Source organism: Myodes glareolus, chromosome 9, assembly GCF_982192425.1.
Source record: "Myodes glareolus chromosome 9, mMyoGla1.1, whole genome shotgun sequence".
In the NCBI taxonomy this organism is placed as follows: domain Eukaryota; kingdom Metazoa; phylum Chordata; class Mammalia; order Rodentia; family Cricetidae; genus Myodes; species Myodes glareolus.
Window position 1 is genome coordinate 25205393 of NC_142034.1, and position 15957 is coordinate 25221349.

The 15957-nt window shown below is 56.2% G+C and overlaps 1 protein-coding gene across 15 annotated transcripts in view; it reads left to right on the plus strand.

Moving 5' to 3' along the window:
- Nucleotides 1-15957, plus strand: part of Srcin1 (SRC kinase signaling inhibitor 1) — a 63856-nt gene that overhangs the window by 26730 nt on the left and 21169 nt on the right. For 13 of the 15 annotated variants that reach the window (XM_085695725.2, XM_048450871.3, XM_048450869.3 and 10 more), the window contains 9 exons: nt 4842-4865; nt 9381-9576; nt 10121-10319; nt 10711-10804; nt 11272-12146; nt 12741-12833; nt 13093-13136; nt 13423-13610; nt 14683-14858. In XM_085695725.2, the coding sequence (XP_085551851.2) occupies nt 4842-4865; nt 9381-9576; nt 10121-10319; nt 10711-10804; nt 11272-12146; nt 12741-12833; nt 13093-13136; nt 13423-13610; nt 14683-14858 (1889 nt within the window). Of the gene's footprint in view, nt 1-322; nt 443-4841; nt 4866-9380; nt 9577-10120; nt 10320-10710; nt 10805-11271; nt 12147-12740; nt 12834-13092; nt 13137-13422; nt 13611-14682; nt 14859-15957 lie in introns of those variants that run through there. The other 2 variants (XM_048450879.3, XM_048450873.3) reach the window with 2 other exon arrangements.

Below are 15957 nucleotides of genomic sequence, written 5' to 3' on the forward strand. Positions count from 1 at the left end.
GGGAAGGGACCAAAGGTTAGACCAAGCCACAGCTCCTCCCCTCCCCCCTCCCGCTCTTCCACTAGGCTGTCTAACCTCCCTCCCTCCTGCTGCAACCCGAGTCCCGGGCGGCGGGCCGGCGTATCGGGTGACCGCGGCGACGTAGCCACCAGCCTCTTCTCTTCGGCGAGGCTGCGCCGGCGGGGCCGCGCCGCGGGAGGGGGCCGAGAGGGGATGCGCACGGCAGCGCAACGCGCGGCGCCAGGTGGAGTCGCGGTTACCGGGGCGACCGGGGCCCGGGCCCGCTCGGTGGCTGCAGCTCTCCCACTGCAGCAAAGGGCACCGGCGGCGGCTGCGGAGGCGGCCGGGGGAGGGGAGAGCCTGCGCGGGTGGGAGTAGCGGGCTGTTCTCCCTCCCCCGCCCGACGCGGGACCAGGCTCCGCGCGTGCACCTGTAGCCGCAGGTAAGGGCGAGCGGCGGTGGGGACTCAGTAGCCGCGTAGGGTTCGGTGGGAGAGGGGGCGGGGACCTGGAGATCGAGTCCCGATCCACGGTTTGGAGAACTGGTCTAGGGGTGCGGGGCGTACGGCTGCAGCGGGTTCCCGATCTCGGAGAAACGCCCCCTCCCTTTCCCCACCGCAGCAGGTGCCTTCCACGTGGATCGGCCCCCGCCCCCAAATGCGGCAGGCGCCCCCTCCCCCAATCGCGGAAAGTCATGACCTTCCCTGGGTGCGCCCTGGGCCGTGCGGCTCTCGCAACGCACCCCCTCCTCGCGCACTCGGCCTCCGCAGGGCTCTGAGCCGCTGGTATCGCTGCAAACCCCTAGGGGGAGGGCCGTGTGCGGCGTGGCGGTTGCAGGCTGGCAGCCACCGTGGCCGGTGGCGTAGCCTTAGGCTGGGAGCTAGCGTTTCCGTGGACTTGGGTTCACAGGAGTTGGGAGGTGGGTGTGTGCGCCAGTCTGGGTGGTGCGCGAGTCGTGGGTTGCCTTCCTCTCTGGAGGATGCTCCCTTGGGGCCTGAGGTCAAGGAGGGGTCATGCGGACACCTACCCTACCCCAGGTCGCCTGCTCAGGGAAAGGGAAAGGAACTGAGGTAAGGTCCCGGTGGGATCGTCTCACCCCTCCAGGGTTGGCTGGAGTGGAAGGAGGAGGGCCCGCTAGGGGGAGAAACCAAGGCTAAGTACTGGAGAGGTGAAGAGTACCTGGTTAACTCCTCAGCTCTGAAAGGAAAAAGCTGTTTTTTCCACTCCTGGGCTCCCTGTGGGAAGTCCCCTACCCCATGGCTGAAAGCTTGGTCCTGAGGGATGGTTGGCTTCTGTTTTTGTCCCAGCTCCCGCAAGCCCTCACTACCAGCAGCAGGTCCTGCTAGTGGCTCTCCTGCTCAGCTCACTTTCGCAGTCCCTGAGTTCTGGGAAAGCTTGTTCTCCCTGTACTTAGAGATGTTTTGGTGAGGCTTTATCGAGTGAAGAGAAGAGGAACCCCGGGCCCCTTCTGTCCCTGCCTTTTAATATTTATTTATTTATCTTGAGGCAGGGTCTCTCTCTCTGTTATTATGTAGCTCTGGCTGTCTTGGAACTCTCCAGGTAGACTAGGCTGGCCTCTAACTCCCAGAGATCCACCTGAGCATGAGGATGCAGGCCTTTAATCCCAGCACAGAGGCAGGCAGATCTCTGTCATTCTGTCAGGGGTTTTTTAGACCCCTGTCATTCTCAGGAAAAAGACTCAGAACAGCCAGGGCCAGGAGTTGGAGGGAGCGGGACCTGGCCTAGTCTTTAGAACTACCGGCTCCCTGCTGACCTTGCCTGGTTTGCTTGATTGGCAGTTATTCATCGTCACAGATTTGTTGAGGGCATTGCTACCTACCAGGTACTGTGTTGGGCACGGGCTGAGGAATCTACAACTAGGAAGGGGACAGGGAAGGGACTGGGGTGTCCCTCTTGTACAGCAGAGGAGCCTCTACACTCTGTCATCAGGGATGGTCCCATGAGTTAACACCTGGAAGGGTGGATGATGGCCCATCTCCCCAGGGGCAATTTCCCCCTCCCAGAACAGAGAGTTGCTGGGAGACCATGTACCTGGGTCCTGCTGGGGCCAGCTAAAAGGATCCTTTTTCCGCATCTGAAGAGAGGATGAAGGAAGGAGGCAGGACACTCAGAGCTTCAAGTTAGAGGGCTAGATGACAGTGTCGTCAGCCCCTGCACGTCCCCCAAACACAAGCATAGCTTCTTTCCCATCCGTATCCTTCCCAGAGCTAGGATGATCTTTCCCGGACACTGATACTAGCACCCTGTTATCTCCCTTGGGCCTGTGTGTGACCCAAGCCTTCCAGGTCCTGCCTGGTGGGGCTGTACAGGCTTGGAGCCCACGGTGAGGCCTGGCCAGTGTGGCTCTAGCCAGGTCTTGCCTATCCATCTCCTAGGAACACCAATTGGGTCTCAGTCGTCTGCACCAGGTACCCCGATCCCTTGTGCTGAGACTGGTGACAGAATTAGGGATAGGACAGCTTTTTATTACTCTTGGTTCAGGAAACCAACTCCCCGACACATGATGATAGTGCCATCGTAGCTATTGGATACTGGCTAAAGGTGCCACCAGTGTCCTGACCCAGCTAGTAGACAGGAGCAGAGAAAGGACATTTTCTCTGAGTTCTGTGTGCTTCATACATTGCTCTGGTTTTTAAAAATTACATTTATTTAGTATGTGTGTGTCGGGGTACATGCACTTACCATGGCATATGTGTATGGAAGTCAGAGGACAGCGTGGGGGAGTTGGTTTTCTCATTCTACCATATGGACTCCGGATATCGAACTCAGATCTTCAGACTTGGCAGCAAGGACCTTCACTCACTGCGCCATCTTGCTGGCCCTTGTGTACTATTTTGTGTATATTTCTGTTGTTAGTGTTTGTGTATTTGTGTGAATGGGTGTCCCTGCCTCTATGGCTCTGTGGTGTGCTGAGGGGGGTGTGACTGGTCTTACCACCCTTTATGTCTTTAATTGAGCATAGTGCTAGCTGGGGTCCTTGGGAGTACATATGAGGAACCTGAATCGGATGGTCAGTGTGGATGTCTTCGAGTTACTCTGTGTTCCTGGGGCCATTTCTCATGGCTTCCCCTAATGCTGTGCACCTTAGTGGGTGTGTTTGTTGTTCTTAGTATGTTTGTGACATCCTTGTCTATCCAAGGATGTGTCTGAGTCTACCAGCTCACCACAGGAACAACGTGCATGTTGCAGGGAGCTGTGTATGCTCCTGTGCCCATAGTGGGGTTGGTAGGGAGCGTGAGGCTTTCTCTGCAGAGCCGTCTGTCATTTCTGGTCTGCAGACATGAATTTCAGCACAAAACTTTCCGAGTCCTCAGCCTGCCTCTGATGTCTCCTATGAGTCCTCTCTCCATGCTTCCCGTTCTATCCAAGGTCACAGAAGCTGTGGCTCAAGTCTTTAAACCCTGCCCCTTCCTGTGCTATCCGAGGGTATCCCTTGCCACCTCAGGGCTGCCCTGTGTCCACACAACCTTTGCTGACCCCCTTTCCTTGCCTGAAATGTGGCTACTTTTCATCTTTTGGAGCCAGTAATTTGGGAGAGAGATCGGGATTGTGGACCAGGCATGTGTGTAGGGTGGCAGCAAATGAACTTTATTCCAGACCCAGGCTGGCATCACCCCACCCTAAAGAGCTGTCACTATAAAATATGTACCCAGCTGTAGCCATCTCAGCTCTTCCATGCCCCCAACACATCCAGGGGGCACAGGGTACCACAGCGTGGTGTCTTTCCAGCAGGAACCCTCAAGGTCCCTCTCCTCTGCCATTGGCTCTGAGGCCTGGGGAATCTTGTCTGCGCGTGCCAAGCACCCTGGGACCAGGCCATCTGCTGCCTCTGTCCTCCTGCTGAGGCTGGCACCGGTCAGCAGGGTACCCTCAGCTTTGCCAAGAACCAGCCCGCCCTCGGGGCTGTCCTTTCCTTGTTGGTAACCATCTGGAAGGACCTTCTGGTCTCTAGGGAGGGCAGGGCAACCCAGGGTTACTGCGAGTGAGGAGAAGCCTTGGGGCCCCTTACAGTTCTTTCCCACTGTTTCTGTACTCCAAGTGCTGCCCAGGCTCCCATCCACTGCCTAGTGCCAGAGGCCGCTGGCAGTGGTCCACTTTTCTCCACAATCCTTGCACATCCTGGCACACAGGCCTGCCTACCCTGGCCTTGGTCCCAGCCACCACCATCTCCTCCCTGCCCTTAGCCCTACTGGGGTCCCATTCCCTTTTCGTGATTTCTTTCCTCGGTTTCCTGTACTTTGATCTGTAGCTGTAGCGCCATTGAAGACTGCTCAGTTTCTAGCTTCTGCTGTTGACCCCACACCGCCATCTGTGTCTTCCCAGCCCTCCTGCCTGCTCCGGGCACCTATGTAGGCCTGTGTAGGTCTGCTCAGCACACCTTTCTCCCATCTCCAGCTCTTCACTTTCCTGTCCACGCTGGAATGCCATCTTTTCTGGGGCATTTGACCTGGCCTCTCTCTGGTCCCACAGCCCAGATTGGGTCACTGCCGTCCCTCAGATCTTTGACCGTCTCATAGACATCCGCCCTTTTCCTCACCTGCAGCTCTTTCCGAGGTCAATTACTATGGCTAGAAAGACACTTGAAACAGTGGGAACGTTCTAGCCTGCTCCCCCACCAGCAGACCTGGAATCTGCCCATTCTTGGTGAACCAGAATGTTCCAGCCTCACGAGAGAATGGAGAGGCGCAGGCATTGCCTACTGTCTGCTCCTCAGAGGGTGGAGGCCCATGACCCAGGGTTGTGTACTGAGAGTCTCTGTCCTGTCCTCCCCCACTTCCCTGTCAGCCCCCTCGTAACCGTCTCTTCTCTTATTCCCATCAGCAACCAAACTACTGGAGCTTCAAGGTCAGTGCGCGCTGCTTCTGCCTCTGTGACAACTGCATGTCCTGTCCTCCCCTCCCCACCTCTGCCTTGCACAATGCTTTGCTCTGGGGTGTGCACCTGCAGGGGCCCCCTCCTCTGTGGGCGGTGGGCCTGGGGCTGCCGGCTATGGCTGCTGCTTGGGGGAGAGTCTGGGTTTGTCTGCCAGGGGCTTATGGATCCAGAGTGGGAGTTTTGCTATCTCTGCTGGAGGTTTGGGCTAGAGATGATCAAGTCCTCAGCTCTCCCAGCCTGCTAGGGGTGTTTTAGGAGGAGAAGGGTTCCTGAGTCTTAGAGAGTAGTAGACTGACAGAGGCAGGGACCTGAATGCATGCATTCCCTGTGGGCCCTGGACCTCACTTTGTCCCTCAAAGGAAGGCCTCATGCCTGCCTTTTTTACTCCCCGTCATCAGGACAAGGCAACACACTTGCCCTTTAAATTTGTTCACCTGGGGAATGGGTGCCTTCCTACCTCCTCTGAACAGTTTTATTCCGGAGAACTGGAGTGCTTTCTCCCTACTCCCAGGATACCATGGTGCCCCTGGGGGAGCACCCTCAGGCACTCTCTCCTTCTTCCTTGACCCCATACCCAGGGCTGGGTAAAGGAAGTTCTGCTGTGGCTTATTGTGTAGGATCTGTGGTCCCTGGAGCCTCAGACCTTAGGAAAGGGTAGCAGGGTAGCTGTAACCCAGACTCACCAGGTGACCGGTGTGCAAACTTCTTCCTCTTTTTTTTTTTCCCCCAAAGCCTTTGAAGTATCATGGGATCCTGTATCTGCCTGTCAGCCCTCCCTGGAGGGGGCAGGAGAAAGGGGAGGGTTAATGCATGGGCCTGAGGGTCTGGTGGCCTGGTGGTGGATTCTAGCTTGCTATTAATTAGCTTACTGACCCAGCAGGAACTTACAGTCCTCTGGGCCCTGTTTTCTTTTTTGGAGAGTGAACAACAGTGTCTTCATCATAAAGGGGTTCCCCCGCTCCACTAGTGGGGATTAAACCCAGGCTCTTGAGCATGCAACTCTTTGGGGGTATTGTTTTTGTTTGTTTTGCTTGCTTTTGAGACCAAGTCTCCCTGACCGGCCTGAAACAGGCTGTGTAGGCCAGGCTGGCCTCAAACTCACAAAATGCCACCTGCCTCTGCCTCTTGAGTGCTCGATTTAAAGGTATGTGCCATCATACCCAGTTCCCTCACCCTTTTTTTACCTTTTATTTTGAGACAGGGTGTCACTAAGTTGTCCAGGCTACCTCTGTAGCTCTGGCAGGCCTTGCATTTGTGATCCTCCTGCCTCAGCCCCCTAAAGTGCTGGATTACAGGCATGTACCGTCAAGGCTGACTCAGGATTGCTGAGAGATGAGAAGAATGCATGTCCGAGACAGTTTGTCCTGTTAGCAAGTTTTCCCTGGTAGCTGACTTCATCAGCGTTAGAGTGGTGGATGCTGACCAGATTCCAGCCTCTGGATGCTACAGTTGCCTTAGGCTTTCATAGGCCGCCGTGAGCCCCAGGCTTCCACTGTGAATCCTGGAAAGAGTTTGGTGAAAGCTCCCAGGTGCTCCTGCCCGAGTCTGTAGAGAGCTGCTGGGAGCCCCCAGATCTTGGTGTGACTGTCCTAACCCTGCCTCCTCTGTCTGGCAAGGTCTCATTAGCTTCTTGGTGGAGCAGGTACAATGGCTGAGTTCACTGCCTTCCTCGGCAGCCCCATCCTGTATTCAAGTTCTCTTTGAATTCCTGTTTCCTTCTGTTGCCATCTGCCTTAGTCAGAACCTCTAGACTGTGATCAGCAGCTCATATGTGATTGTCAGTGTGGTCAAGCACAGGCTCATGAGCTTATTTAAAACATAAGATTTATTTTGTGATTTTTTTTTTTGTAACTTTTGTTCAGTTCCTAACTGTGAATTTGGTAGACAGCATGTCAAAAATTGAACAGGCCTGCTAGTGGCTTCTAGATGTTTCATTTTCTCTGCTTTGGTCCAGGAAGCAGAAAGAAGTGTTAATAGACTTTTCCTTCTTAGAGATATCCCCCCCACCCCCCCCGCGCAAAGTTTCTCTGTGTAACAGCCTTGACTGTCCTGGAACTCACTCTGTAGACCAGGCTGGCCTCAAACTCACAGAGATCCACCTGCCTCTGCCTCCTGAGTGCCACCACTGTCTGGCCTAGGGTTTTCTATAAAAGTAGAAAGAACGGAAAGGTGCCCATGGTGCTCGAGTGGCGGCAGGAGCAGGCAGAGGAAGAGATGGGGCTCTTTTTTTTCCCTAGCGTTCTTATTTTTTGTGGCCAGCCATCCCCAGGATCCTGTCCTCTTTGTCTGTCCACTCCATCCTTTTCCAGACATCTCATTTGTGACCCCACTCTGACCCAGTGGCCACTCCCATTCTTCATCTCTGCCAGCTGCTTCATTCTGAAGCTTCTCATCGACCCCAGTCTGGCAACCACTGACCTTTCAGTTGCCTGGCAACCCCATGCCCACCAGCTTGGTTCAAACTCCCTCACTTCTGAATAGGTTGCTGCTGCAGTGGTTTCTCTGGGGACGAAGGTGGGAGGGGCTCTCACAGTTGGCCAGCCTAGGATTGAAGCCTAGGTTCTGAAGTCTGAGATCTCCCCAAGCCGGCCTTCCAAGACCACCTCCTTTCCTCCCTCCTGCCAAGGTATTGTGCTTGAGTCTGGAAGCCCCTTGGTGACCTCCAAGTCTGATTTTTCATGTCCCCAAGCTCTCAAGGCCACTCTGCCTGAGGACAGCTGGGCACACGGCTTGCTGGAAAATGCTCTCCCTTTCTGAGAGTGCTATTGGATGGGACATTAAACTGGCTTTAATAGGAAGACAGATTAATTAAGGGGTAATCAGGATTTAGGGAAAGGAGAGATTGGATAGGAGAATAAACTATTCCTCTTTAGAGATGTTTGTTAGAGGGGTGGGTGCTTGCCTGCAATCCCACACTTAGGAGGCAGAGACAGGAGAATAGACACAAGCTTGAGGCCAGCCTGGCCTATGTATTAGTACTGGGTTGGCCAGTCATGGCTCCATAGTGAGACCCTGTCTCAAAAACACAAAACAAAATTAGAGGAATGCCTTTGCTATTGTCTTTTTAGTTGTATAAGTAATATATTCCAATTGTTCATAATTCAGTTTCATAAAGGAATAGAATGGAGAAAGTTCTCTTGAACCGGGCACTCATGGCACACTCCCTTTATCCCAGAACTTGGGAGGCAGAGGCAGGCGAATCTCTGTGAGTTTGAGGTTAGCCTGGTCTACTTAGCCAGTTCTAGGTAGCCAATGCTACATAGTGAGAGTCTGTCGAAAAATAATAACGATTTGGGCTGGAGAGATGGCTCAGCAGTTAAGAGCATTGCCTGCTCTTCCAAAGGTCCTGAGTTCAATTCCCAGCAACCACATGGTGACTCACAACCATCTGTAATGGGGTCTGGTGCCCTGTTCTGGCTTGCAGGCATACACACTGACAGAATATTATATCCATAATAAATAAATAAATAAATATAAAAAAATAATAACGATTTAAACCATCCAGTGTCTACATAGTAGCTGGGTTTAGTGTGGGAACTGGGGCTGAATGGCAGGGGTTGTGACCCTGGGTGACAGCCAAAAGTAAGTTCTAAAGACAATTGAAATAAGGAGAGCCACCACCTTCCAGGAGACAGGGGCCAGGCCCATCTTGTGGCATCCTTCCCACTGAGCTCCAACTCTAGGCCTTTATTTCGGGGGAGGGGAACTGGGACTTGAACCTAGGGATTCTCTGTGACATCCTTCCCCACCTCAGCTGTAGCCATAGGGATAGGGCTGCAATACTCATGGCTAGGGGAGGCCAAGCACGCTGTGACAGGTTCGTGTCCCAGGGAGGGCGGAGCCCACACAGTACACTTGTGTGTGCCACACCTGGCTTTGCATGTATACGGTGTGTACAGTTTACTTTAAATCGTGGTTCAGTGGATTCAAGACTTTGGGAGACTCCCCAGTTACAAAATCCTCTAAGTCAAGAACCCCGCATGGACACCTCCCAGTGCGAAAAGCCTGGGGTCCCTCAATCTCTTTGCTTTCTCCCTGCTCCCCCAAGCCCCCTGAACTCCATGAAGACTAAATCCGCCGCTCACACACCCGCCGCTTAATTAATGTCTGGAACTAATGCTCCAATTTGCCCAACAATTCTGCTGCTCACCTCGGTGACAAATTTGTGTTGTTGTTCGTTGGAAGCTTAAATTAGCAGGCATGCCCCTGGGTCCAGCTCAGATGGTTTCTTGTATGGCATCCCAGGGTGCCTGAGTCGCTTGCCCCCTACCTACCTACGGGTGTCCCAGGGAAGCCAAGACCTTCGAGAGTTGAGGGATCTTTCTACAGCTGCCCAGCGAGTTTGGAACCCAGGAGACCCACCTCTGAATGTGTGCGTGTTGCTGGCTGGCTGGAGCTCTGTGGCCCAGATGGAGGCTGTGGCAGAGCAAGGGATGGGGGTGGGGGCTCATGCTTGGTGCCTCTCGCCCTGCCCTGCCCCTGCAGACCCGCAGCTCGCGTCATACTCAGGGAGCCCAGCCAGGGCTGGCAGACCAGGCAGCCAAGCTGTCCTACGCCTCGGCTGAGTCGCTGGAGACCATGTCCGAGGCCGAGCTGCCCCTGGGCTTCAGCAGGATGAACCGCTTCCGACAGAGCTTGCCTCTCTCCCGCTCTGCCAGCCAGACCAAGCTGCGCTCACCAGGTACTGCCCAGCCTGCTTGCCTTCAGGCCCTGCCACAGCTCCTCCCTTCGGTTTATCCCGCCCTTCGCTACTCCATCTCCTGCCACTCCCTCCTCTAGCAGCGGACGCCTCCTCGAAGTTCTAGCTCTTTCTTCTCTGCTAGACCTTAGCATACCCTGCTGGCCCTTAAGCTCTCTCAGCGTCCCCTCTATCCAGCCCTTTTCTATTTCTACTAGGCTTTTTCTTTTCTTTTTTCCCTCCCGGCGTTCTCGCCAGCCTCTCGAACTTTCCCGACTTTTTTTCAGTTTGTGCTCCATCAGCTCCTTCCCCCAGCTCCATTTCCGCGTCCAGACTCCAGCTGCCTGGGGTCCGGGGGGTTTTTGGAGAGGTGGGCCGCAAACCGGCGGCATGAGGAGTGCATGGTTGCACTTGCACTCGGGGGCAGCCTCCGGCCTCAGACCTTGCCGCTGTGGGACTGATGCCGCTCCCGAAGGCTCACCGCACTCCCCTGGCGCGAAGCCGGCTGATAGAGGCGGTGACCGTGAGGGCGGCGTCTCCTTCGCAGGGGTCCTGTTCCTGCAGTTCGGGGAGGAGACCCGACGCGTACACATCACGCATGAGGTCAGCAGTCTGGACACGCTGCACGCACTCATCGCGCACATGTTCCCGCAGAAGCTCACCATGGGCATGCTCAAGTCGCCCAACACCGCCATCCTCATCAAAGACGAAGCTCGGAACATCTTCTATGAGCTGGAGGACGTCCGGTGGGCACGGCCCCAGGGCTTGGGGTAGACTTCCCCACACTTCTCTGAAGAGTGCGGGACCTCTGGTGGCCCTTCCGTAGATCATTAGGCACCCTCTCTTCACCCTTGGCCTCCCCACCAAGTCCTAGTGTCCCGCCCTCTTTGTGTTAAATCATTCAGACTTGTGGGTTCCCACTGGCAGGAAGCTATGGAAGTGACTCCCCCTCCCCTCCGTGTGTGTGTGTGTTGCACACTCATGCTTCCTTGCTGGTGGCAGACATCCCAAGGAGTCACTGAGTACCGGGCTTAGGAAAGGGGGAAAGGGTTGGGTGTCAGGGACCTCTTGTCTTCCTCATTGTGCGCAGCTAGGGGGAGCACACTGTGACCCTCTGCCTCGCTCTCTCCCTGGCAGAGATATCCAGGACCGCAGTATTATTAAGATCTACAGGAAGGAGCCACTGTATGCTGCTTTTCCTGGTTCTCACCTCACTAACGGGGACCTTCGGGTATGTTTGGGAGCACACAGGGCACTGGTGAGATTGGACAGGTGGAATCTAGGCAGAACTAGGACGTTTTCGGAGATGGGAACTTAAGAGAAGGGGCGGGGTTGTCCTGGTGAGTTGTGAGGTTATGGAAGTGCCGTCTGCTCACCTGCTACCTTCCCCACAATCCTCTCAAGATTTTTCTAAAGGGCCTTTAGATACTGTAAGACCCTTCCGGCCACTCCCCTTTCTCTCCTTCCTGGTCCCCATCAAGGATGGGCTGAGGGTTGCTTTTCTGATGTCTTTCCATCTGCCTGTTTACTTACCCCCATGCTGGGAGTACTGATGGGCAAGGGGCCCAGGATGCTGCAGGAGATGGAGTGGGATTCCTAAGCTTGGTTGCGGGAGAGGTGAGGTTCTGTCTCCTCGAAGGGAAGGAAGTCCTCTTTGTGACCAGCTCCGTGGGCTTTTTTGGGCTGTTTTCTGCGCAGAGAGAGATGGTGTACGCGTCGCGGGAGTCGTCGCCCACGCGGCGCCTCAACAACCTGTCGCCTGCATCGCACCTAGCATCTAGCTCGCCACCTCCAGGGCTCCCATCGGGCCTGCCGTCGGGCCTGCCGTCGGGCCTGCCGTCGGGCTCGCCCTCGCGCTCACGCCTCTCCTACGCTGGGGGCCGCCCGCCCTCTTACGCCGGCAGTCCGGTGCACCACGCGGCTGAGCGACTGGGGGGTGCCCCGGCCAGCCAGGGCGTGAGCCCCAGTCCCAGCGCCATCCTGGAGCGGCGCGACGTGAAGCCGGACGAGGACCTGGCGGGCAAAGCGGGCGGCATGGTGCTTGTGAAGGGCGAGGGCCTCTATGCTGATCCCTACGGGCTTCTGCACGAGGGCCGCTTGAGCCTGGCCGCTGCAGCGGGTGACCCGTTTGCATACCCGGGCGCAGGCGGATTGTACAAGCGGGGCTCGGTGCGCTCACTCAGCACCTACTCTGCCGCCGCTCTGCAATCCGACCTGGAGGACTCGCTGTACAAGGCAGGCGCAGGCGGCCCTCTCTACGGCGATGGTTACGGCTTCCGCCTGCCGCCTTCTTCCCCACAGAAGCTGGCCGACGTGTCGGCGCCCTCTGGGGGACCCCCACCCCCGCACAGCCCCTACTCGGGGCCGCCAAGCCGTGGCTCGCCGGTGCGCCAGTCCTTCCGCAAAGACTCAGGCTCCTCGTCGGTCTTTGCCGAGAGTCCCGGAGGCAAGGCCCGCAGCACTGGGAGCGCCTCGACGGCCGGAGCACCACCTTCCGAGCTTTTCCCTGGACCTGGAGAGCGCTCTCTAGTAGGATTTGGGCCGCCGGTGCCAGCCAAGGACACAGAGACCAGGTGAGGGACTTAGAAGAAGGAGGCACTGCAGAGGGTGGCCGGTTCTCTCCGGGTTTAGGTCACAGGGGAGGGCCAGAGTATCTTCAATGTGGCAGGGAGGACGTTGGATGGCTGGGTGAAGCCTCAAGTGATGACTGGAACAGAGACCCGACTTTGTGTTTATTCCCCAAGCCTCGGTTTACCCGGAGGTAAAATGAAGGTGCTGATTCAGCCCTTTTACTGCCCTGACAGCAGTGAGAGAGCTGTCCAGCACAGGAACCCGCTGAAATCCGCGGGAGCAGCCTCGGGATGGGGAGGAGCTGGGCTTTTTGTGTTTATGTTTTGTGTTCTGGAGACAGGGTCTTTGCTATGTAGCCCAGGCTACTAAAACTCTCAGCAATCCTCCTGCATCAGAGTGACTTGTGGGAGCAGTGGTAGAGAGGCAGTGGAGAACTAGGAATTTGAACCCTGACTTTGGGTTCCTGTTCAGTGTGGCAGCTAAGGGAAGATGAGGTGTCTGTCCTCTGGCTGCTAACCTTAGGACTGGGGAATGGGGTGGGCAGGAGGGACCACAAACTCACAGGAGCAATTGCTCAGATTCACCTTCCTCCCCAGGGAACGCATGGAGGCCATGGAGAAGCAGATTGCAAGCCTCACAGGGCTGGTGCAGAGCGCTCTCCTGCGAGGCTCAGAGCCGGAGACCCCAAGGTGAGAGGCCCTCTCTCAATACCACTATCAGGACGGGGGGGGGGGGGGGGGGGGGGGAGGGAGCGGGGGCGGGGCTTGAGGCAGCGATGAGCGCCGCCATGAGCTAAATCAGCTCAGGTGAGTCCTGAGCTCTACCTGTGTCTGCTGTGGCTCTATCCTAAGATCAGGGAGCTGGGGTAACATTTAAGGTCCCATTCAGCTTGGGTGGTCTGAGGCCATCCCAAGCTCCCACAACCATTTTCTTTTATTTCCGCCATAGTGAGAAGATTGAAGGCTCTAATGGAGCAGCCACGCCCTCAGCACGTGAGTGACCCTTCTCTTCCTCTCAGAGTTTTGGGATTAGTTTCCTGACCCTGAAGCTAGGCTGCCAGCTCTACTAGTAGCTATATCATGGGGCTTTCTGCCGATAAATGAGTCATCATCTTTGCCCAGGCACATGGCTCCTGCTAGGACTTGCCACCTTAGGGTAGCTGGTCATAACCGTGTGCCTCTCTGGCTGGGTGTGGGGCGTGAGTGGAGAGGATGGCTTTTTCCTCTCACCGTTTGTTCCTCTTTCCTTATCACTCACCTTTCTGGTCCCTCTCGGCAGCGTGCGGATCGGGTAGTCGGAGCAGCGGGGCCACTCCGGTGTCGGGCCCTCCCCCACCCTCGGCCAGCGGCACCCCTGCAGGGCAGCCCACTGCTGTCAGCCGGCTGCAGATGCAGCTGCATTTGCGGGGCCTACAGAACAGTGCTAGCGACCTGCGTGGCCAGCTTCAGCAGCTGCGCAAGCTCCAGGTACCAAGGCCCCACCTCCACTTAACTTACTCTCCCCAGGCTCTGCCCCACCTTTCCTCACCATCCAACTCTGGCGGAGTGGAGTCCTTCATGTTCAGTGGTCTTTCTTTGGACCCTTCTTTTCCCTTTCTAGTTTCCACTTCCTCATTAAACCTTGCTCCTCTCACCAAGCCCTGATCCTTTACTGACCCCCAGTCTCCTCCCTCCCTGAGTCTTAGCCCACTCCTTCCCCCTTCACCATCCTTTGAGGCTGTCCCAGCTCCTTCAGACCGTGCATCCATATTCCCCAGATCCCCTCAGCTCCTGCTTCCTGAACCTGGAGTGGCTGTCCTGCCCTGCCTGGCAGATGGTCCCACCTGTCAGGAGCCTGGCATCACTGTGCCGGCTCCACAAGAGGGGCTCGGGGCTTGTCAGGTGAGGATAATGAGCAGAGACAGGCTGAAGTGGGGAGGCAGAGAGCTGCCATCTGGGCCACCGGTAAGGTCTCGCCCACCCACGTCAATTGGGCTCGGAACTGAGACTTTTATCTTGTAGGCTCAGCCACAGTGGCAGACCCTGTCAACCACAGAGTTTGGGTCCTTCACCCCAGACCCTGTCTCCACTCAGGGCTATTTGAGGACATAACTGCACAGTCACACTGTCGTCAGGGCCCTACCTAGTGTTACCCCTTGGCAACACAAATTTTCATCTTGTTCCCCTGTCCCTTCAGAATATAATCTTGGTCTACGTTCTCAGCTGTCCCACCCTTCCCTGCTGCTCACAGCCCTGCTGCTCACAGCCGCAGCCACAGCCATGCCGCTGTAACTTGGGCGAAACCCATAATAACTTTGCCCTCTCTATGAGCCCTATCATCCTCGGTCAGGATCTCCTGATGGGTTCTCTCCAACTCAGTCCTTGACCCTTGTGTCTATTTTGCCACGCCTTTGCAGCAGCTCACCCAGCAACGCAGTCTTCTGTGGAGTTTTGCTTGTACAGGGCTGCCCTCTGCCCACCCTTCCCCAGCAACATTCATTCTCCCCCGACCCGGTCCACGCGTGCATTCTTGCCCACGCGGACATCCTTGCTCTTGCAGCTCCAGAACCAGGAATCAGTACGCGCGTTGCTGAAGCGCACCGAGGCGGAGTTGAGCATGCGTGTGTCGGAGGCGGCGCGGCGGCAGGAGGACCCGCTGCAGCGGCAGCGCACCCTGGTGGAGGAGGAGCGGTTGCGTTACCTCAATGACGAGGAGCTCATTACTCAGCAGCTCAAGTGAGGCTGGGCCCCTGCGCGCGGTGGGAGGTGGGGGGTGGGGGGCGGCTGCCGGGGTGACCCAGCCTGATTTGCGTGGGAGACGCATCCCCTTTACTTCGGAATCATGCATAGATGACGTTGGTCTGTTCTGAAGTCTGATTTCACCCTCCTCTGTGGCCTGATTTCTCCATGACCCACAAACCTTTGGCCATCTGGCATAATTCCTGATTTCTTTTTTTTTTTTTTTTCTGGCTTGGTGCCTGCCTCTGCCATGTTATTGCTTCCTGTGGCCTGCAGCCAGTTGTCTGTTTCCCCTCTTTCCTCTGCCCGCTCTCCTTGTGACCTATGCAGCTTCACCCTCGGGTTGAGCAAGAAGGTCAAGGTTGTTGTCAGGAGTCTCAGGTGAGGTGTTGCTGACCCTTTGCTACGCTGGTCCCTGAGACCAAAAGTCAAGGGAAACCCGCTCCCCTTCTCAGCATAGTGACGCCGGGCTCTGGTACTCTTAAAGGAGGCACAACAGAGATCATCCCGCTCTGAGAGCTTAGCCGCAGAAGGGTTAACAGACACAGTCTGGTCCAGATTTAGCAAATGGCTGTCTGGCCACAGTTCCTTTGTCTGGCACCTGTGATGGGAGATGCTGCTGTTTTTCCTGTGTCCATTCAGGAAGCAGCGCCGCGGTCCACCGCAGCTTTTTCTCCGGAGATATTTGGGCTGAGGCAAAGGCCCCACCCCTTCTCGTGGTCCCTTTTAGTGACACGAGGCAGTAGGAGGATCCAGAGCTATCCTACTAAGTCATATCTGGAGCCCTCACCAGGGGTTCTCTGAGGAGGTCACAGCTCAGCCCCAGGGCCCATGCAAGCCTGGTCTGCATTTTGGCAATGTTTAAGGCAAGGAGCCCTGTAGTGCTGTGACATCGTGCATCTGAGACGCAGTAAGGGGCCATCTCACATCTAAATAAGCCAGCAGCAGCAACCCCACCGCCCACCATGTCCAGGTGGGGTGACAGTGATGCCCGGGACAGATCTCTAAGCAGCCCAGCTGCTGTCCAGGGATCCTGTTTCCCCGCTTCCCTGTCCTGTCCTTGTCTCTTTCCATTCTGCATAGAGGAGCTGGGCCA